This window comes from Nanorana parkeri, unplaced genomic scaffold (genome assembly GCF_000935625.1).
Source record: "Nanorana parkeri isolate BGI_ZX_2015 unplaced genomic scaffold, ASM93562v1 scaffold7, whole genome shotgun sequence".
Lineage (NCBI taxonomy): Eukaryota > Metazoa > Chordata > Amphibia > Anura > Dicroglossidae > Nanorana > Nanorana parkeri.
In genome coordinates, this window is record NW_017306275.1 from 4973005 (window position 1) to 4997583 (window position 24579).

The 24579-nt window shown below is 39.4% G+C and overlaps 1 protein-coding gene across 1 annotated transcript in view; it reads right to left on the reverse strand.

Annotated features, from left to right (window-relative positions):
- The window catches only part of APCDD1 (APC down-regulated 1), a 53262-nt gene that overhangs the window by 10029 nt on the left and 18654 nt on the right, over nt 1-24579 (reverse strand). The window contains exons 2-3 of the mRNA XM_018553399.1: nt 6522-6702; nt 3643-4174 (exon numbers count right to left, since the gene is read on the reverse strand). Of these exons, the coding sequence (XP_018408901.1) occupies nt 3643-4174; nt 6522-6702 (713 nt within the window). The remainder of the gene's footprint in view (nt 1-3642; nt 4175-6521; nt 6703-24579) is intronic.

Consider the following 24579-nt stretch of genomic DNA (forward strand, 5'->3'; position numbering starts at 1 on the left):
GGAACTTAAAGTACTACTAAAGTAGTAAAAAACATGAGGCTGTTTAGTGTTCTTGCACCCAAAGACAGCATTTGCTTACATGCTAAACACAAATTAATGCCCAAAAGTGAACTCATGTTGCCCTGCGTATTGAACACTAGCGCTGTGAATGTATTTAACAATTTGTAGGAGCCAAGGTACAGTTAATCTGTTAGAAAAAAACGATAGACTAAAGGGCTTTTCCTTGAAGAGGTTACACAGTAAAGAAAATTTTGCTGATTCCTAAGAGAAAGATGGCTGGGCAGGACTAAAGTAATAGAAGCTATTGTACGTATGCATGTCTTATTTTGAACGTTATATGGTCTGAAAGCTCTCTGATTTTCTACAGTATGTAAAAACAGGATTTCCAGGAACATAAAAATAAAGTAAAAATGCGATTTCTTTTTTTTGCTTTGTCGTAAATTGGGACATTTCATCAGAATTTTCCATTTTGCCAAAATGTATTGAGGTATTTTGGGAAGGCAAAATAAAGGTGCTTTTTGGTGGATTTTCAATGTGCAGTGGCCTTTAAATATCTACTGAAGGTTGACATTTTTCAATAAATTTTTAAACATGTATCACTTTAAATTTTTTTTATACCAACTTTTGAAAAAAAAAGTATTTTTTTCTCGTTGCACCTAGAAAAACACACAGTGGCAGCTATCACGAACATGGCTATGTTCATAGTCCTAGATTTTCTCATTTACAGTTTTTACTTGCAGCTCCACCTGCCGATTCAATCTGGTAAAGCAGAATACCCATGAAATGGCTTTCTGTGGGAATCACTTTAGCTCACTTGTCAAACTCCATTCCGCTAAGTGTAAGCAAAAGTAGGGTCCTGTTTTTGTTTATAATGTAACACAATTCTGCTAAACAGAGGGGATCTAATCAAATAAGAGCATTACCTGGAAACCCCTTTTCCTACAAACTGATGCATAATATGGATTTAAATAAAATAATCTAAAATACTACTTAATCAGCTTCCTCAACTTGTTCCTTTAATGCACTTGCACTTTTATCCACTGTTGCCACTGTGTAAAAGTTCACAGAGTGAACAAGCACATATTCAAAATCCTCCTCTGACTTACTTGAAGTCTTTCTTCTCATACATAGCTTATACGTAGTCATAATCAAAAGCTCTTATTTTTTTTATTTTATGCTTAAATGATTATATACAATCCTAAAAGAACCCATTGAGCTGCAGTTCTTCATAGATCCATTCTATAAATTTGATTTACCACCTTGAAGCTGGATGAGAGCTGCAGGAATTCGGAATTTGGCCAATTTTCTTACACGCTTATTGTGTGGTTATGGCTGCATTCTTCTACATGGCAAGCCTGGCCCTTTCATTATCTCTCATTTGCAGCCACAAGTGAAGCCACTAACAAGTGGAGAATGTGACATTGCTGGTTATTCTCCCAGCCTGGTCAGTTCAGCAAATGTTTATAGACTTTGGCGTGTGGTTTTTGTCTTTACTTGTGTGCTTGCCTAGATTTAAGGTACACAGCTTGATTATTATTTGTAATAACAAAACTAATGAAAGTATGGCAACTCTTTGGCAAACAGCGCAGTTCACTTCACCACTTTTGAACCTTATCACTCCCAGATTACCCCAGGGGGAAGTTAAGAGCTTAAACAAACACCTTTGTGTGTGAAAATGGCTCTTCGGCTCAGGGTCTTGTTACTTAACAAGGTCTCAGAGGAGCTGCAATTAGACTAAATAAAATGGCAAACATTGGAGAAACACAGATGAAAAGTCTAACCTTCAACTGACTGCCTGTGTTCTCTTTAATTAGGCTTTATTTTTCACACAGGGAATATCATGTTTTACTAATGTTATTTTTCTGGTCCTGAGAAAAACATATTATGAATTATGTTATACTCATTAACACCTAAAGCATTTCAGCTGGTTTTCAGGAAAGGGCAACTGTACCTTATCAAACCGGTTGCCACATAGGACTGTTCCACCAAAATGACAGCAACTGCATTAAAGGACAAATTTACTTTACGACAAAAGCTACCCTACTGCGGTCCAAAATCGTCTTTAGTGCTGGCTGGGCCTATACAGTGACTTCCTATAGATCTGAACAGGTCTTGACCCCTAGTGTCTCTAGTTTTGTGGTACGGCCAGGTATGACCATTTTATACCGGAGGAGGTAGACATCGGAGTAGGCCATTGCTTTAATGGAGATGTAAGAAAGCATCTGGGTGTTGGTGGCGGTAAAAATGTGTTTCCTGTGCCACCTATATATTTTTTTTATCGTTTTAAAACAATTTAATGATCTGCTCCATTTGTGGCCACAATGTTTACTGAATCACTGACGCAGTAAAAGCATGAAGCAAGGACAGTTCAAATTAAACTGCAAACTCCTATCCTTTACAGCCAAGAAAAATGCCATCTTAGCCTCTATTTGGATTGCCGTTGCCATGGTGCTGCACATATGATCAGTTAGGACATCAGCCATTCGAGGGCTTTAAAGTTTGGCTGAGTGCTGAAATAAGCACACTGGCAACTTTGACAGCTGGCATGGTTTAAAACTGTTTTTTAAGACATTAATTTTGCTGTCTCTTTAAACTGAAATCAGAATGCTTCATTTGCATCCTTTTTCCAGTCAGTTGCTAAAAAACGCTAAAGCTCTGGGATTCAGGCGATCAGCTATGGCAGCCTATATAATTCCCTTGGTAGATGTTCCCTTTAGGGGCGTCACTAAGGGTAAGTGAAATTGAGAGTTTTCCTAGATATTTCAGTGAAGTCACTATTTTGGCGATATGCATTGGAGTAACGACAAAATCGGGAAAGGTGAAATTAGGGTGTATTTCAAGGGTTCAATAGGCTTTAATTGGCTCCTGACTGTTAAACACACTCCTTTAAACTATCACGGACCTGTTGTTGAGCCAAATAATGGCATCATTATTAGCCTCATTATTTTATTTTTTTATTCCTTATTGACTGAAAAAGCGTTAAAAAAAAACAAACACTGTAGGTGATCACAGAGTAAGTGTACAAAATCTACAGACCTCATAATAAAACGGACTACACCGTATCACATTTACATAACTCGACTTATAAAGTCACATCTTGATTGTCCTAAATCAGCTTAGTACAGTAGTTGGTTCATCAACAGTTTAACGCAGTATTACATTCCTGTACAATAAAGCTCCGCGACTGAGTACTGTTCTCGACAAAAGGTGTGACTCATGGTGAAAGGAAAGGTAATAGAAGGAAAGAATTGGAACGGAGAGAAGAGATCGGGTCCCGCGCAGCCAACCCCCATGTCAGCAGTGGAGGGTCGCGGGGTCTGGCTCGGGACCCGAGCTGGACTAGTAGGTACAGAGGAAGGGAAAGAGAGATGAGGAGATGGCCTCATTATTTTATGGGGTTTTTTTGTTTGTTTTTTTTCCACAGAGAGAAAAAACAAACACAGAGTAGATCATTTTAAGCAAATGTCAACGTAAGCAGCTCAATAAGCAAAGATGAAATATTACAGAAGGTGAAATCAGTAATTTTGCATCAAAATAAATTTTGTCATTCCTTATTGTTACAGGATAATGTGACAACCTCTCTTTTTGGCCTGCTTTAAATGTATCTACATCATAAATATGATTATAAGGAATTGTGTTTACCTTGCCATTCTGTAAAGCAGGTTGGTAGCTGGAAGGTCTGTAATACATCCTTTGGGAGGTATCAGTATGTACATCCCCTAAGAACAATTCCTCTACTAAATGATCCAAGTTGTGATGCAAATACTGCTTTTCCACACGAATGAGCTGAAGTTCATGCATTGCAAAGTTAATAGCCTCTAAACATCTACAACTGTTGTCTTCCTTCCACAAATCGTAAGTGCCATCTGTTTTCCAGGGCATTCCAGGGGGTATAATACAAGGACAAGTTGTGTTTACCATCCAGGTGAGTTTTTCGGCCACACTTTCGCTGTGGGGTATCACTTGTACACTGTGCAATTGATAATCAGCCTCTGTCCCACCACGGATGATCCAAGATGCTTGGCGGAGACGGATTTTTCCACGAATGACCAAGGTGTACGTGGGATTCGTACAATGGTTTCCTCCATAATAGAACTGGTAAGCTTTAAATGTATTATTGTTATAAAACCTGTAGGATCTTGTGATAAATTCCGGTCCTGATCGAACTTCACATCTGTAAAAATATGACCATGGTTTCACTAATATGATTTTGATAAAACGCATAAGCTATATCATTGCTATTACAGTCTGGGTCCTCTTGTTCCTGTGACAGCTGCTCCCCTCATTTGTATCCTTCTCTTACAAGGATAGAAAGTGAGGTGAAATCTCTCCAGTGGGGTTGCAGAAAAAATTAACAACTTGACAAAAGTATTAACTATCAAAAGTTGGGCTGGAGTTGGGCTTTAACATCTCTTATAAAATCGAAAACTCAGCTCACTGACTGTTAAACAGACCACCTCATAATTTATGATCTACGAGAAGCCTAAAAATAAGCTTCAATTCTGACTAGCTTTCATCCACATTATGTTTAAGGGACAAATCAAACAAACAATAATACAAACACAACTTATGCTTAGAAAAGTTAACGTGTATGTAAAGCCAAAATTGTTTTTTTCAGTTTGGCGTAAAGTAGAGTTAGGGGGAGTTAGAACTTATATCAGTTTTTTTTTAGGTCTTTATTCCCGCTGGGGAGATTCACCCTCTCTATTGGTCCCAGTGGCCACTGACCCAGTAAAGAAAGTGATGGGACACCCAACATTATTGAGCTGTTACAGTAACAAGAGAGATACATCTCCCAATTAGTAAACTTGTTTTGGTGAAGCTGTCTAAGAGGGGATATCCTTTGGCTTTGATAAATGCTCTGTTATTTCCTGCTGTGTCTCTGGGACAAGAAATTAAGGGACATTTCCCAGACTGGCCACTGGCAGAAGCAAAACGTGACAGGGCTTTAGCTATTCCCTGCTCTATCCAAATTAAAAAAGTTAGCATACACTTCAAGGACTTTGGTTTAGCTCCCATATTGCCCTATAGATGATTGTGGTCTATGTGATCATTGCTTGCCTGTTCTTGCTACTTTCTGAAATAATTTAGTTCTTGTAATTGTGGCTCCATAGATTTATACTGCTGTGACTAACTAAGAAAAACTAAGTATGCAGAAAACGCATTAAGTGGAAGCATTGAACTAATGGTACCACTGCACTTCATTTATGGTTTTAGATGAGCTGAATCTCGGAAGGGACAGCAGGGACTATACTTCTAGCCTTCTGCCCTTTTCAGTTGGCCAGCTTAAGCAGGGAAGCAACGACTGCAATAGTTAGATTAGCAGTTTCAATATTTATTTCCTGACAGGTTCCCTTTAAGGAGAACATTAGAAACATCAGGTATTGGAAGACATCAAATTATTTGTATCATGGGATAGTTACCAAAACACCAAAGAAAGTTTCTTCTTTAAAGCTGGAAGACCCCATTTTTCTACTTTGTCTTGTAACACTTAATTCAAGTATGCTTTTTTTCCTGTCTAGTATGTTTGTAGAGCACAATAGTAAATTCTTCTCTGGAACACAACATTTTTGTGTTTATATAATATGCAAGTGCTATGTCAGTTGTGGGGAGTGTGGCTTTTAATGAAATCTAAGATACATTAATGACCACAAAGCATAATAGAGTTGGTCCTGTGTTCTAAAACTCTCAAAGGGCCCACTCTGACATCAAAATTAAAACCTGTGAGTTACAAACTTATAAGGAATGAATGTACTAGATTCTAAATATAAATGTAAAAAGAAACAGCCTCAATTTGCCAAGCACTTCTAAAGCCAGACAGCAAGGAAACTCTCCATAGACAGGTTTCCCTAGCATGCCCCATGCCAGACCACAAGGAAACAGGAGACTGCCTGTTGTGGCTGGAAGCTCTACCAGTTTATGAGTGGACACAGGAACCGTCAAGCCAGAGTAAGTGCTAAAACAGTGTCAGGATTACTCAGTGGTTGCCCTTGCAGACACGGCAGCTTAAAATGTTGACAGTGCTGATCAGCATTGCTCATTGTTTGTGATGCACTCATATCGTAATAAGTCTATACATCTAAATACAGTCAATGCCACAAGTTGCAGAGCCATTCAATCATATGTTTTTTGGGGGAACAGAAACAAACGTAGTGTTTAGCTGAATTCTACTGGGGTAGGAGAATGTATACACAGCTCACCTCGCTCCTGCCAGATGTATTTAACTGACTCTGACATAAACCTGGCAGGACTGAAGACATATATTCACAACATTCATATAGGGGTGGCTGACTAAAGAGTTTACATTTTGCACAAGACTGCATACTATTGCTTATTCCTATTTTTGGTTAGAGAATATTTAATGAAAACTTTTGAAATTTCTCCTTTAATCTGTTTCTCTCTGACTTTTTTTCAACCAGCAGTGGTGGCCTGATTATACAATATCTGAACTCATCTACTGTGCCCAACCAAGTCATACAGTAGCACAACATCTTTTTCATATGATGATCAAATGCTGTTACCCTGTTGAGACCCAGTGTCCCTCAATCACTGGAGGCATCTGCACAGTGACTCGAGCTCCATTGTGAAGATGTTTTAGCATATGGTGACACTGTGATTCTTTGTAGGCTCTCCATGCAGTTTTCTCCAAGGACCTGGGCTGTGACCTGTCTGTTAGTAGCACATTGGACCCATTTCCTAAACCTGTAAAAGAACAATAAACAATGTCAATGTTAAGATTTTAATCTGTAGCTCACTTTTAGTAACAATGTGAAAGGTCCTTTCAGTGGGCTGTTCCAATGGCAGATGTTCCCCTTTGAAGTCCCTGTGATCATTTAATTAGAACATGCTCAGCAGCCCCAGTGACAGGATGGCCTTAGATGAAAAGATGTCTTTCTAAGAGCATTGTGTGGTAACAAATCTGCAAGCCTGCACTTATGTTAGTGACACCTGAAGTGATGTTCTTCTTAGATCAGCCAACTGAGAGAAGTAGTTCATGCAAGCACAAAGTGTAGCTCCCTTTTCGCCATGTAAAGCAATTGGTGACACTACAATATTAGAACATGTTGGGAAAGTACTGGTTCTTCCGCCAGTAATCACCCTTCTGTCGTAGGCAACTCTGTTTGGTCACAAACTTTTCTTTTTGATTTATCCTCTGCAGAAATTGTTAATTTTCTTTAGCCGTGATAAAAGATAATATGTCCCGAGTCCAGGGTTTAAAGTAGAACTCCAGGATAACAGCCAAATAATAAAGTTGAATTACTTCTATGTTTACTGGTTTACCAACCAAACATTTTGTAATACTTCACACACCTCTGCCAGACAGCACAATCTGGATGATCACTCTGCTACTCTCTGGTTCAGCCTTACTGCTTCCTGCATCCTTCTTCAGTTAAAGGTGAATTATGGGGAGAGTGAAAAACACTCATCGCCATAATTCAAGCTGATCTGTGACACTGAAGCTGTCAGAGGTTAGCTCTATTGATCGGTAAGTCAATGAACACACACCGCTGATCGCTGACTTCCCAATCCTCTCCATGCAGAGAGCGGTGACTGACGGTCACTGCTCCCAGAGCGATTCCCTCCTCCCCTCTCCGTTTCTCCAGTGCTCTAGAGAGGTAGCAGAGCTAGCTGTCAATCAGCCAGGGGGATAGATCTCGACAATATTGTCCGGATCCGTCCTTTCTGCGTGTGGCTCTGTGCACTCAGCATATCAGGGGGAATAGCCCGCTTTATACTGAGTTTTGGGTCACCGGAGCACATTAGTATATCTCTTCCTGTGACCTTGAAGGGAACTATGGGCAAAAAAGGCTTCTTTAACTAGGCAGAGATGATAACCATAATTCCTTTTATATATATATTACCTCCCCACCTCCAGCTTGTTCATTTGACAAGGAATTATCGTTATCATCTCTGCCTAGTTAAAGAAGCCTTTTTTGCCCATAGTTCTCTTCAACATACCATGCTTTCAAGATACCATTTACCTGCCTGGAGTCCTAAACTTGTTCCAAGCATCGTATGACTCCTGACCAGGCTAAATTGTGAACTTTAACAGAGAAGATGCCCTTGAGTTTATTGGATCTCCGTTTCTATTTTACTGGTGTAAGAAATGTCGGTCAGATATTGTTACATGTTCACTTCTGAACAAAATTTGTTTCAATGTGCATGAATTAGCAGTGTTTTTTTGGTAAGCCATGCCCCATTAGTCCTGAAGGACATCCATATCAACACAGAAATTATTATATCAAATCAGTTTCCATGCTGATCTGGATGACCTTCACTTCTAGTAAACAGTGGAACTACAGTGATAAAAAATAATATGACTATTACAAGAATAACAGAAAGGAATACTCAACTAAAGAAAAATGTAAGTAAGGCAAAGGACAATGTTAATAGTGCACAGCATTTAATCACACCAGATCTTGAATTATTATTCTAATTTCTAAACTGATATGGTGAAATCTGATCAATTTAGTACAAGTTGCTACACTTTGCACAACTGTATTATTCTTTATACACCTTTTTACAATACATGTTTTTACAGACAGGGAAGAATAGTAGATTATGCATGTATGCCCATCCTTCTCACAATGAGGCTAATTTACTAAAGACAATGAGAATGTTCACACAAGAAATTGCTTCAGTTATGCAATTATGTGAAAAGGCAATCAAAGTTTACTTATTTTGTCTGCACATGATTCGATAACGAAGTGAATATTTACACAATTTATTTTGTGAATATTCTCAATGCTTTATAAACAACACATTTATAAACAAATACAGCCTAGCATACACTTATGTTAGTATCTTAGCTAGATATATTTGTCTTAGGCATGAATTAGTGACATTAACTGTGCAGTCTGCTGGGAGGTACATGGCCTTGCTGTTCATTCTGGCAGAATCAAAAAATCCTTCGGCAGGTAATGCAGATCATATATATTTATTACAATTGTGCATTAAGCTGTTTGGCTAGAGTTCAGCTTTTGAAATCAAAGGTCATAAAACAAGAATTGGAGTGAATAATTGCTTAAATTATTTTATTTTTTCTAATTTTCATAGAAAACTATATACTATAAATCAGCTTTTGGGCCACCAAAGATATCAGAGTTCGTGTGCTGTTTTTGGCTAATATGAATAGCAAATTAGCCCTTTTTTTGCAATCCCTTCCAACTCCCGTACCAATGCCGATCTCAGACAGCTTTTGCCAGGTTCTGAGGGGGTGCCAACACTTGCCATTGTGTATTACTTTCCCCTTTTTCATTAATTGTACCCCCCAATCAGAATGCGTGGGGTGGGAGGATGAGGGAGACGAGGATGAGCAGGCCTGAGAATGGGGGTTTAACGGGTGTAGAGTAGAAGGTAGGGTCAATAGTGATGCGCATAGTGTGCTGCTCTGAAACATATTTAAGGATTATGGCATTTGCAGAAACAGTGCCAGTGGTTGTGGAACACTGCACCAATTGAAGAGTTTAACAGTGGTACAAACAGTGGTAAAGGAAGAAATCTCCCAGCATCAGTGTGAGGAAAAAAATGTCCTTGTATCAGTGGTCACTGGAAGGAAAAAATGCCCCTGCATCAGTGTCAGTGGGAGGAAACAAATTCTGCTGCTTCGGTGTACGTGGGAGGAAAAAATACCATAGCATCTCTGTCAGTGCAAAGAAAGAGGGGAGCTGGAGTCAGGGGTACTTTGGGGTGTACCATGTTGCAGTCATGTGTTCAATGCTATCTTGGGGTCTAGTTGGGGTGCAGCCTGTGACATGGTGTGGTGGCATTGAGTGGGGCGGCACTGAAGCCAGAACTCTCATGCAGCCCTATGTGGTCCTGCGCACGCTCTCAGTCTATCATTGGAGGGATACCATGTAGGACTAGTCACTCCCTTACACCTCCTGGTGTGCAGCACCCCCAAAACCAGGCAACCATTCCAGGTGGCCGCTCCACTGCCTTTTCCCACCACTATTACATTTCTCACCCCTAAACATCATCATGCATACCCCAGGTTGGGACCACTGGACTAGATTATTTAAAGGGTCCCGCAAAAGTGATTTTTGTTGTTGTTGTAGTTGAAGACCTTATGGGCCGAGTCAGTTTTAGTTCCTACATGTCTGAATACTCCAACAGCAAGATCTCCCTGCCATAATTGCCAACTCCTGCCCACCTGAGAATTTACGTTGTTATCCCCACATCTGTGTGTCCCAGTAGTTCCTTTTGCATTATCCATAATATAAAATAAATTTAAAAGACTAAGACTCCCATACAATGGCCACAGCAATTGTGTAGATCAAGCACAGGGATTTCACCAGTATAGTTCTGGTAACTATCAGGTAGTTTAACTCTAAAGCAAATTCCCCAAAAAATCAGTTTTGGGTGGACTGACCCTTTATTATTAGGGTTACAAACAGGGTTGTTCAGATACCAGTTCAGATACCAGTTCAGATACCAGTTCAGATACAAGTGCCGATACTTGGCATTTTCACGAGATTTACCAAGGTTACAGCGGTTGAAGCTGGGACCTAGCTCTGGTGCTCCATCACTGTCTTGAAATAATTAGTCTGTATTGTTTTAGAAAAACTGTCACATGAAAATAAACAAAAATGTATCAGTAATTGTATCTGTGAGTAGTTGGACAAGTTCATTGTGCTTCAAAAAATGGTACCGGTGCATCCCCTATGTATATTTATAAACAAAACACCTCATACATTAAAACAGGGGTGCAAAAATCTCAGGAGCCCCCTATGCTCCTTAAAAATGACAGTTGTTTCCTAAATTTTGAATTTTTCTCTAGTTTAGTGTTGGAGCTGGAAAAGTATCTGTACTTGTACTTTTACTTGTACCAAGTACGGTACTTGGTTACAAGGTAGCTTTGTTTTTACTGTTAAAAATACATTACCAAAGATTGGCAAATAAAACAACAGCTCCCATTATTAATATATCAAAGAGAACTAATTTGTTAACTGTAACCTGGTTTACACTGGATGAACAAACTAGCTGTATTGCACAATGCTTCCTGTAGACCTTTCCCAAAAAAATATAATTCTTTCTCCAACATCAATGCCTGAAAAGGTTATCCTGAATGAACTGCAGGAGATGCAGCAATATACCCAATTGGTTTCTCAAAACTCTGTTACTCTGTTTTCGTGCAAATGATGGAAAATCTGGTAATGAAGAAAGATGAAAAGATTTATTGTTAGAAGGGAAATCATCACAGATATAACAAACATGAAACTGACAGCAAGGAAATAAGGATCATGCGGTTCAAAGCTTCAACATAGAATATTACAAGAGTTGACCCAGTTACCAAAAACTGTTTCCTGCATATTGTCACATGTACTGAAATGCTTGACCCATCATCAATCACATTGGGTACAGCAATAAATGTGTCCATTACCACTGATTTCTAACATTAATTGTGGATTCTGCATCAGAGTTAATTAAACATTATCTATATGCCAAAACCTTTTATTGTTTTATATAAATTGGTGAAGGGTTACATCCACTAGTCAGATTTCTAATGCTTGGGGAAATAGATTAATAAAGCTGTTTTTTGTATATTATTAATAATATTATTATTATCATCCATAGTATGGTGGTTGTGTAAATCTAGAGAATCTAAATATATGGGGCTGGCAGCTTCTACACACCAAAGGTTTTCCACAATTACCTTGGGTTGTGATAGGGATGAATGTATCTAGAATTGAAGCACCACAGCGTGTTATTTACGTCCAGTTACAGGTTTATTCCAATGATAGATTACTTACAAAGCCATTGCGCTTTTTTAGGGCTTTAAGTGTCCTTTGTGGTTAGCAACCTTATTTACTCTTTTGAAATGTAACCGCACTTTCCACAGCTGTTCATATTCAAGAGCAGATAAGCTTTCCTAGGGGATTTTCAACACTTGTGTGTATTTCTCCAGCACCGAAATGTCATGGGTCCAATGCAAAACAATTGGCTTTCTGTGAATCGTGCCCACCCTCTCTATTTCTATGAACCGTCCCCAGCCTCCCCTTTTCTATGCACTATACCCTTTCTTCCCTTTATATGAACTGTGCTCATCCTTCTTCTATGAACTGTGCCCATCCTTTCTTTTTTCAATGAACTGTACCCATCCTCACCTTTTCATTGAACTGTGCCCATCCTCCCCTTTCCTATAAACTGTGCCCATCCGTTCTTTTTTCTATAAACTGTGCCCATCCTCCCCTTTTCTATGAACTGCGCACCTCCTCCTCTTTTCTGTGAATTGTGCTCAATTTCTTTTTTTCAGTGAACTGCATCTATCCTCTCCTTTTCTTTGACCTGTGCCATCCTCCTTTTTTCCATAAACTGTGGCCATCCTCCCTTTTTTCTATGAAATGTGCTAATTCATCCCTTTTTTATGAACTGTTCTTTTCCTACCCATTACTATGAAGTAAGCATAGTAGCACAGTATTGAAGTGGAATCAAATGGATACAGTGGGTTCCGATCTGTCCTGAGAAATCTGTAGCACTAACCTTAAGCAGGGTATATTTTTTCATTCAGCTTTCAGACTGAACAGAAAAAAATCTAACAGATCCCTTCATCCATGCTAAACAGCGTGGGGGAAGGAATCCTCCACTGCAGCTAATGTATTTTGACAGCCAGTCCCCCGACTGTCAAAATACCTGAAAAGTGCCTCCATTCAGGTGCTGTTCAGCAAACAAATTTTCTGCCCATCTTATCAATTGAAGGGTATCAGATGGGAGCCAGCAGATAGGGTCACCAACTAAGTGAAACAGTTAATCAAACAATGGCTGCCATTCAATCAGTGTACAGCCAGTTTTAAGCTACCCATAGAAAAAAAGATAGAGCTCAGCAAACATGTAAACAGTCTGGATCTTTGGCAAAAAATTGTTACAAAAACAGATTCTTTTCTCTTCTAAAAACAAATGTAAGGTAAGCAATACCCTATTTATGAGACCAGATAATATAGAACTGATGCTTTCAGGTACAGGAATTTACAGATGCATATTGTTTATATTTAACTCTCCTAAGCTGGATAGAAATGCAAAAAGACTGATGACAAGGGTCATATAATGTCAGCCAGTACAGATAGATATACATTTGTAAGCCTTTAGCAGGCATCCCTGTTAAAGATCCAGAAAAACTACCTGCAGTGGTTGTGTCTTACAACACAGCAAAATGAAATAATTAAAGGGAAAAGACCGCCATAAAATGGCTACCCATAATAAAAGGGTTTACCCTGTAAAAGTAAGACAAAGATAATATTTTCCTTTCACAGTATACAGCACTCATGCTTTATGTTGTGTAAGGCGATGCTTAATTGGCTACCAGTGAATGGGTTATGCCTTCAGGCAATGTAGCTCTTTAATAGGACAACACTGATTACTAAAAGAGAGTGTAGAAGATATGGGGCAGCTGTGAAGTACTGATTCAGACATGACCGCCTCCTGTATGTACAAGACACTCTGCTCCTGATCATCCAGGCCTTTCTGACACTCTCACCTGAGCTTGGCCATTGACCTCTTGCAAAAGGTTTGCTTATATGTCAGGCGAGTGGAACAGATTGGTAAAGATAATCACAGAGTGTTTCATGTTGGAGGATCTCCTTTAATCCCAGGAGAAAGAATGATCACTGAATATCTTTAACCGCCTATGAACACACTGGATGAGTACTATAGCAACTATTACTAATGTTCAACTTTTCTCACTTTATAGAAGTACGAATGACCAAATATATTTGATGACAGTTTACTATAGGATAATGCATCTTACACATTACTTTATGTACAAAAACAAATAATGTGCAAGTCAATTCAGTCATGGAATATGCATGTTCTCAACTGAGCCGTCATTAGCTATGGGAACAACACTATGAAATGCAATGCTTAGCTTTTTAAAGCCGGCCATATACTTGCATGGATAGGGAGCCTGTCAATGTCAGAATACCGAACAATGATTGCATTTGACTGGCTACAGACGCTGTTCAGCCAACAGGTTCCAGCCTGGCTCCTTTGACAAAAGTCAGCTGAAAAATTGGCTTTTGTCAAATGGAGTGGCGCTGACAGGGCTTGAATTTTGGATGGGTCGGCAGAACGAAATTTTGAGCAGTGTATGGCCAGCTTTTAGTTTTTTTTATTTACTAACCACCACTTTTGCATAAAAAGAGCTATGGGGTGCTTATTTTCTACTTTAGGATTAATTTCAATGACAGTGAAGAAAGTGGGCTATCGGGGTGACCTACTAAAGACATAAATGTGCCACTTAGACCAACTAAAGTTTTATTTACATCTAACAATTATTTAACTGTATCAGAGAAAAATAATGACTTATTTAGTAAATTAACATTGTTATAATGGTGCAAAATAGAAGCTCCATCAAATACATTACTCTTCTGAAACGTAAAATAAATTATTTTAATTTTTTTTAGAGCGGTTGTTCTCCACAAGTTTAAAAATAAAAGCCAAACCGCGCTTAAAAGAGAACTATGGGGTAAGTGTTTTTCCCTATAGTTCTCTTAAAGGTCACGGGAGGACATATACTAGCATGCTCCCGTGACCCAAAGCTCAGTATATCGCGAGCTACAGCTCGCGGTATACTGAGACCGTCACAGCCGGGACGGGTCCCGACAATGCTGTCGAGGTCCACCCAGCTCCGTGAATGCCAGATATCTCTGCCTATCTAGAGGCAGAGCCAGCTATGCCCGCCCCCTCCTCCGTCCGTTCCTCCACTCAGCGCTGGAGGATCGAAGAGAGGAAGGTGGAATCCCTGCGGGGAGTGGTGACTGACAGTCACTGCTCTCTGCAGGGAGATGATCGGAAAGTGAGCGAGCAACGGTATTCGTTCACTCACTTCCTGATCTTTAGAGCCGACGTGTGACAGTTTCATTGTCACACGTCGGCTCCAACTATGAGGCTGAGTGATTTTAACTCACCTCATAGTTCTCCTTTAAATGCTATGAATAACAAACTTCATGTAGGTGGAGGGGCAATGCACCATAGATAGACTATTGAAACTAGGTCTAATCTGTTGCTTTGCTGAGAGGAGTTAATCTGTAGAAATGTTATGACACTGAATGTTTTACATTATGCATACTTGTCAATAATATCGTAGAAAGACGTACATTTAGATGATCTCACTTGGAATCTGGATCATATCTGCTTACTGCAATTATAATAATTGTTTTTGTGTCAGCTACTGGAATCCTTAATATATCCTCTTCGCTTCACATCCCTAAAGGGTATTTCACTTCTTTTTTTTTTATATAGGTGCAACTCAAATATGTACACTGCTTAATGCTAACAAACATATAAACCTCTGTAAAAATAGCCTTGCTGGTGGGGTATAACTATACATTTGTCATATTTGCAGGAAAAAAGAAATAGAACAGAACTCTAAATGCATTCACTGCAAAGATTTACATTTCTCTTGGCTGGTTCGCTGCGTACATCAATGGGCAAGTTTATAAAACTTGGAAAAAATATTCTTCACCTGAACTTCAACTGAAAAATTTGCTCATAGTGACTAGTTCGGCAAACCTGACCCGTCTTCTTCTTAACAATAGTGATCAGACAGCAAAATCCTTTCAAGGTGATCAATATTGCCTCAAGGCTTAGCCAGGAAGCATTGACCAGGGTCAGGGTCAGGAAAATGTTTTCTAATGTCTGTAAGCACCTTTAAATTAAACCTTTATTTTGCCGATTTAAGATTCCCTAAAGTGACACTAAACTCAGGAGTTAAATCTTAAAATGACATTCAAGTACCTTAACTATTAACAATAATGTGCCTTATTTGTCCATCACTCGGCTGTAGATCCTCAAATCATCTCTGAATTGGTGCTGACATTGTCCGTCCTTCTGGAGGGGGGCTACTTTTGTTGCTCATCGTTCTTGTGTGTGTTGTTAAGTAGCCACTGCTCCAAACTCACTCCTATGATGGACTACAATCTCTACAAGCTTGGGGTATATTCAGCTCCCCATAGCTACTCCCTTCTTATGCAAATAAAGTTGACCCAAAATACATTTATTTTCATGGTAAATTCCAAAGATTTAAAAACATAACATTCTATTTTATCCGGTGGGGTGTCTGATAATTTTTCAAAAAGCCCATCTTGCTGCTATTCATCAAATTTATGTGCTAAATATTCATATATAATGAAGCCACATCTACTGTGGCAAAACAAGTCCTTCATCTGTCAGAATATTATTTAAACAAATAATAATGTATCTGCTGTCTCTTAAAGTGACACTAAACTCAGGAGTTAAATCTTTAAAATGCATTCAAGTACCCTATTAACAAAAATGAATTTTATTTGTGTCTCACTGGACTGTAGATCCTCAAATCATCTCTGAATTGGTGCTGACACTGTTCTTCCTTCTGGAGGGTGGCTACTTTTGTTCCCCATGGTCCCTGTGTGTGTTGTAAAGTAGCCATCGCTCCAAGCTCTCTCCTGTGATGGACTACAATCTCACGTTTAGTTTACTAATTTGTATTGAGATTGTAGTCTATCATAGGAGTGAGCATGGAGTGGTGGCTACTTAACAACACACACAAGGACAATGGGCAACAAAAGTAGCCACCCTCCAGAAGGAAGGACAGTGTCAGCACCAATTCAGAGATGATTTGAGGATCTACAGCCCAGTGAGACACAAATAAAATTCATTTTTGTTAATAGGGTACTTGAATGCATTTTAAAGATTTCACTCCTGAGTTTAGTGTCACTTTAAGAGACAGCAGATACATTATTATGTCAGCACCAATTTAGAGATGATTTGAGGATCTACAGCCGAGTGATGCACAAATAAGGTCCAGTTTTGTTAATAGGTACTTGAATGTATTTTTAAGAATTAACTCTTGAGTTTAGTGTCACTTCCTACTTCAGGGAAGTGTAATACCTGGCCCTTCTGGATATGTGAAAACATGTTATTCTTTCCCTTTCCTCCCACAATGCAGTACTGGGTCAAGCTGAGGTAGACGGAGAGTCACTAGCCCTGTGAAAGTTCTGATAAGGCTGACTTGGATCTTGCACGGAATCCTGGTGGGCCATTGGGTTGGTCGAGGAGTGCGGGGAAAATATCAGGCTTGGGAAAAGGCAATAGACTAAGTACAGCTTCACTTTAAAGCTGAATAGGCAAACACAGCTAAATACACAGTTGAAATACAAAACATATAACAAATTATTTATATTGCTATCAATTAATTCCTGACATTTACACAGCCCTGCCACACAGCCATGTTGGTGACATGGATTTTCTGTGCTGAGGTTAAAGTGTATTTCAGCTTTTGCAGCCAAATTGAGGTAACACCTATTTTATATTTGTTACATGTTCCCATTCACAAAACATAAGCTAAAAAGAATGCTTCTTGTAGTGTAAATTGCTTTTACTCGGGTTAGGGTTTCTTGGCTCCTTAAAAGGATAATTAAACCCTCTGGGTTTTTTTTGCATGTATCTACTGCTAACAAGTTACCAAAAAGGTTAAAATATACCTGCGTCTCTGCCACGCACTTTGAAGATTCTCGGGCGGCCGCTAAGGATCATGGGGCAGGCACATGCGCAGCAGAGATCTTCGGCCCGGGAGAAGAGGAGAGACACAAGTCAATGCAGTCAGCCCGGCAGTGTGCACGTGGACAGACGCCATGGGGCACAGAAGACACAGAAGTCAGCGCTGGATCGGAGACCAGCACCAGTGTTGGAGGGACTGCTGAAAACTACTGGAAAGAAGATGATCGGATCAATAGGCATAATTTAAAGGTAACTCCAGCATAAGGGGGGGAGGTGGGGATTAGACTTTTATGTCACTTTAAGGGTTTACATTTCTACTTGCTTTTCCTTCTTTGTACTGTTATGACGGTTTGTGAGGGGTGAAAGGATTACAACCCTGGCTTCTCTACTGTACGTAAAAGTTAATGAGAGAAACACAATCCTTAAATTTCAGTCCTAAGTCTTTCTATTAGGACAGATCACCATGAAGGTGCTCAGAAAAACCTGGAATCAGCCATGTTACCTGCCGCAACAATAGGTAAGGAATAGTTTAAAAAAAAAAAAATGTTTCGGTATGTTGTGTGAATGGTGAACACACAACAGAGGGTTTTTTTTTCAAATCTGACTGCAAAAGTGGAAATACACTTTAAAGAGCATAGCTACTGTAGGTCACCTCCCTGCCCCCAGCCTGTTATTGGACAGTGTAGCAACTGATAAAGTCATCTCTGCCCTCTCCTCCTGGCAGCATGTTCTTCATCAGCTTATGTGAATGCAACAACCCTAGTTGGCCTCAAGTACTACCCCTCTCTCTACCAGTCTGAGTGGAGCCATAAAATGAATTAAAAGAGACTGAATCATGACTAATTTGAGTCTTCTACTAGAAATATTTTCATATTAATCTTTTATTTCTAAATAAATGCATTTATTGGTGTTTTAGCTGCCTGACGTTCAGCTTTTGTTCAGTACAGAGAGTGATGCTAAAGTGCAAAGAGCAGTAACCCATATCAATCAGTCTAATCAAATAGTTTCACATTGGCTGATTTTTCCTAGGAATCATACTGGTGTAATAAGGTCTGGACTTTTTCTTCCATCATCCTCCTCAATGTGATTATAATCAAAATGTCAGTGCGCTTTTATAGATGAGCACAAAGTTATTTCTGTTGAGCTTTTTGTGCTTTGTTGCAGGGAAGAAGGTTGCTTACTTGTTTATTATAGTTAGTGGCTCTTCCTAAAGATGACAAGACGGGGAAAGATAAAAGGCACATTTCTGTCTCAAGTTCCCTCTAAAGGAGATCTCCACTGATACAAAGAACAAAGGCATGCTTTGTCTGGGAAAAAAGCCACATGTAGCTCAGCACTTCTGATAGAAGAGACATCTTAAGAGAAGCTTTTATGAACTGACATTTGCTTGCTAGCCAGTAAGTGGAGATACAGTAATACTTAAAGACATATATATGCTCAATGCCTAGATATGTCACTTTGATGACTTCAGGCAGAACTTGCTCAAGTTATCAATGGGAATTTTCCAGCAGAGGGTGCGGATTAACAGCTTCAAAGCACATCAAGTGTATTCCTTATTCATACTTCCCTTAAGGACAGACTTCATGTCTCAGTTTTCCTAACCGTCACATGCTTTTCTTCTAAATGTACTGGTTAAAAGAAATAGTGATTCAAAAACGGCTTGCGTGTCTTTTGAGCCACTCGTTTTTTTTTCTCGGAGCTCAAATATAATTAGAAATGATCTTGTTGTTTTTCTCAGTTGGTGACAAATATTTTCTTCAACTTCAGCCTGCAGGCTGGGGATGGAATCAGCATCTAGAAATCGCCCATATAAGCCCAGCCTTTTGTTTCTTGTAAAAACTGTAACTTGACTGATTCTGAATGGAAAATGGCAGGCCATTCTTACAGCTCTGAATCCTGGGGTAGTGCCAGGACTGGCCCTAAGATAATATACCACTCTCTTTTCTAAGTATATTTGTTTGCGTTTTTTCGTGTTTCGGAAGTTTGAAATCTCAGTTGTTTTCCCCTGTTGGATCACGTTTAAGGTTTAGCATAGCATCGTACTTTAACCTCTTTGTCGTTCCTTCTTTTTCCCCCTTCCTACTCCCATCCCTGTCCTGAATCTGTGCTTATTTATGTACCAGTTAATAGTATCTGTATGAGCTATATCTGTGGTTGTTTGGCCGTGTGGCCGTATGGCACCTTGATGGAATTTTGTACAGAGATCTTTAATTTTTTTTGTCTGTTCCTACAAACACGTGTTTCTACGTTGATTTCCTGTAACATTGGAAAAACTTGAAAAGATTACATAATATACCACTAAACCCTGATGATACGATACAAATGAGTAAATGAGTGGGAGTGACCTTGAAGCGGTGGCTACACACAGGGATCATGGGGAACAAAAGTAGCCACCCTCCAGAAGGAAGGACCAATTCGGAGATGATTTGAGGATCTACAGCTGAGTGATACACAAATAAGGTACATTATTGTTAATAGTTTAGGGTATGTGTATGCATTTTTAAGATTTAACTTCTGAGTTTAGTGTCACTTTAATCATAATGTATAAAAAGTAAAAATCTGTTACACTAGACAAATACGTTTTTCTGTACCCTAGAAAATGCCTGTATAGTCTGACCAAATGCACAACCAATTCCAAGCAAAAACAAACCTGGAGTTTTATATGTTTACTTTAAAAAAAAAAGTTTACATTATTTTATCTTATTTGCACACCCATGCACTCTACAGAACTCCAGAGGCAGCAAAACAGTCTTCATCTCTATACATATGTAACCACACTGGTGGACACCTTCAGATATGACTGACTGAGGCAAGTGGACAGGTTTTAAGACCTTGCATTAGATTTGCTGTTATAATCTCTGCAATATGTTGGCCCCAGTGGTGTCTGCAGTGCATCTCTCCCAGCCTGCATCACAGACCTAAACACAAAAGGCCTTCTAATAGAACTCTTCATATCTAGGGAAGCACTGGACTTTCTCAGATGCCTGAAGATGGTCGCATTGTTCCTGCATATCCAACCATCCTCTAATGTTTATGGTGGCCTCAAACTAAACTAAACCTAGATTTAAAAAATCCCTGTAATCCTTGGTTCTCTGCAGCAGCAGACTCCCTTTGAGAAGGGGTGGAGGGACCCAGCTGTGATAGGAAGTGGGATCTGTATTCAGGAAGAGCCACTGATTGGCAGCCAATCAGTAGTTCTTCCTGCATAGGGATGTCATCCTCGCTGTGCCAGAAGCTCGACATTCACCAGCAGAATTTCATTTGAAAAAAAAAGATTTTTTTGGAGCGTTCCATCAAATTTCTAATAGTGAATGGGGTGAAATTACTATAGATTTCAACCATATTGACCAAAAATGTCAGAGCAGTAGGATGGAGAATTTTTCTGCCACAAACGAAATTCTAACAGTGAATGTGGGTTTCATTTGGGAAACTCCATTAATTTCCAAAATTGAACATTAGATCAAATAAAATTTTGAACGGCATTCTACAAGTCTCTGATGGCATTATCAAATGTCCTAACTAGATTCTTTGTATTAACGTTAGTTCAAAAATCTAACTGTGTATACCCAGCTTAAGACACAGGGTCAGATAAACTAAGATTGGCGGTTGTTACGGAATGCAAATTGTCGCACATGACATCTTATTTTGGCGCATCGTATGTGAAAAAACTATAATGACACAGCGCACATAATTTATTTGGCACACAGTAGAGTCAGACATCATCCTCTTTGCACAATATTGCACACCTCTATTGTGCCAAATATCGACAAACTAATCTTCTGAACCATTATTTATTTTATACAGATTATTAAAAAAATTTCGTGTGCGAAAAGTCCAGTATATATATACACTGAGTGGCCAGATTATTATGACCACCTGACGTATTTAGGCAAATTAGCTCTATTTAGCTATATTTTTGCGCTGAAGTTGCTAGAGGGCCAGACCATTATATATAGGGAAGCAGGTTGTTTACCACGACAGTAGAAGTGATTTTTTTCTGAAGATATGGGTAAACAACGCGATTTAACAGCCTTTGAACGTGGGATGATTGTTGGCGCTCAGACATGGAGCGAGTATCAGCAAAAAAGCAGAATTCGTTAAATGTTCAAGAGCAGCTGCTGTTAAAGTGTTTAACCCTTTCGCTGCCAAGCCCTCCGGAACATTTTTCAAATCAGCTGGCCAAGCCATTTTTGAATTTTCTGCAATTTTTTCCTATTGATTTCATTTTCAACTGCTGCGTTGCTAGCGTTTGTAAACACCATACTCCTTACCAGTCTACACCGTGAAAAAGGGTGCTGAAGTGGCTGCGGATGGTGGAGCTCAAATCCAGACAGATAGGGTATGTCACCAGCACACCGGAATGAAGTATTCAAAAACGTCTTTATTGACTCATGCACATCAAGTCACAAAGAAGGCAACATTTTGGGGCCCCGTAGGGCATGATGAAGGGAAGAATTTTTGAATACTTCATTCTGGTGTGCTGGTGACATATCCTATCTGTCCCTTTTTGTGCAAGAATAAATAATAATAAAAAACCTCAAAAATGGATTCTAGTTAACGATCCACATGCTGCGTCCCTATATCACATGATTAAAATTGTATCTGCAGAACCCAGACTCTGCCCTTATATTATTTGAAGAACATCACCAGCACACCAAATCAAATTACTGCATCAAGTGTTCATTTATTAATGCAGTCATTTGATTTGGTGTGCTGGTGACGTTCTTCAAATATCTACATGTGGCGGCACCCCATCCTCAGTCTGTATATCTATATGGGAATCCCGATAAGGAGTGCAGCAAGTATCCTTCTCTTTTGCCCTTATATTATGACACACACAAATATTTGAAGTGATACTGATGATTGCAAGTTTCAAGTATTTGTAAATTATATGCTTTATAAAGGGACAATTATTCTAAGCACAATAAAACAATATTTGCACATGTGCCTTGTAATTTAGATATACATTTATTTCTCTACGAAATACAAATATTTATAACCATGGTGTAACTATGAAATGAACCTGCTACCCATTGCTACTCCTATGCCTTTAAAGTTCAAAATAAGCATTTGTGTGATTGAGCGTCGAAAGCTCTTGTCATGAAATGCGGGTGTTTTGTACACTGCTCGGAGTGTTGTGATGCTGGCAAATGCCTTCTCTATTTAAGGGATTTCAGCAGTGGTCTCAGTTAACACATTATTCCCCCCAGAGAATTTTTACCTTTACCTAACTACAAACACATGTTTACAGACACACTGAAGAGCTGTTTGATTGTTTTGTCTTGCAATGACCTGCATGTGATGTAGCGGGGAACTTCAAGGGCAATTGCCACACAAAAATGCTTTCAAGCAGAAAGCACTTATTTGGTAATATACGTATCATATGTGGGTCTGTTTGCAGACACCTGCAATTTCCTTTTCTTAGTGAACAGCTGATATGGCGTTATAAAAGAGCCTGTGTCATCAAACTGGCTTTTCAAGTCACTTATCCATTAAAACTGTAAAAACACTATAATAAACTTCGCTAGTTTGGCTAGCACAATTTTCTCTTCTTTTGCTTCGTTTTTCTTTTTGTTCTTTTTTTTTTTAAAGATTCACATATGAGTTAAGTAAATTCAAGTCAAATAAATATTATTTAAAGTCATACAATGTAAATTATATGGTATTTTTATTGAAAAATGTAATAAAGTGGAAAAGAGCTGGAACTTGTAGGAATCCTCCTAATGGTGTCTCTTTATTGAAAAGCCATAAAAGCAGCTACAAAGATTGACAAATGTGACTACACAACTTTTTTTGCGAAGTCTTAGGTAACAATTGGCAGGTCCCTCACTCTGTGAATATATGTGAACATTCGTTTTGGAAGAATAATGCTAAAAATGAATGCTCTTAAAAGGAGAACTATGAGGTGAGTGCTTTTCATTCATCCTCATAGTTCTAGCCGACCTGTGACAATGAAACTGTCACAGGTCGGCTCAGTAGATCGGGAAGTGAGCGAACACATACCGGTGCTCGCTCACTTCTCGATCCAGTCACGGCTCTCTGCCGTGGCAGGGAAGGGACTAGATTCCCCCCTTCCCACTCCTATCCTCCAGCGCTGACTGGCGGAATGGATGGGGGAGGGGGCGGGTACAGCTGGCTCTGCCTCTAGATAGGCAGAGCCAGCTGTCACTCACGCAGCTGCGCGGTTCCAGACATAATTGTCGGGATCCGCTTCAGCGTCTCAGTATACCGCGAGCTCTAGCTCGCGGTATACTGAGCTTAGGGTGACGGGAGGACGCTAGTTTGTGCCCTCCCGTTACCCTAAGGAGAACTATGGGGAAACTGCCTAACCCCATAGTTCTCCTTTAATATATTTGTTTCCAGTTTTAATTTAGTGTGTTGTAATATTACATTATAGCCACTAGATGAAGATGAGCATCAGATATAAATACTTATTTCCTATGCTCCTCAGCTCCATCTAGTGACCATTATTAAATAGCCCCCATAATGCGAACCCATGCTTTGCCAATGCAGGAGTTTATCCTCAGGGCCTTTTTGCTTGTTTGCGGTACGTGAATATGGGTTAACATGAGTTGCATAAGGGCAGCTGATTCAAAGTGAACGGGCTGCCAGTGTAGCGTAATGTGCTAAAAATAGCACGACTCTTTTTCTAATGCAACACACCACTGTGCCTTTCTATGTGTTGCGGTGTGCTACAACACAGATGCATTGCCTTAGCGTGTCAGGGTGCCGCTAACTATGAAATCCATTGCAGTGCAGTAATGCATATTACATGCTAGCAGGTAAGTAAAAAATATTTTTTTTTTGCCAAAACAAACTTATAAAGTCTCTTCGACCAAAAGACCCTACACATGCTAGCAAATTTTCGTTATAAAGTTTTTCTGCAGCTTTAACATTTAACACCTAACCTTTCCCTAGAATGAGAACTTAACTCTTAACCTTCCTGCAATCCTTAACCTGATCTTTACCTCAAATGCAAACAAATCCCTAAAATGAGCACCAACAGCCCAATCCCGCGCTCCTCAATTCCCAAACCCTTCCAATACTTAAAGTGACATTAAAGTCAAACATATTTTTCCCTCCCCCCAATGTTAGTGTCAGCACTTA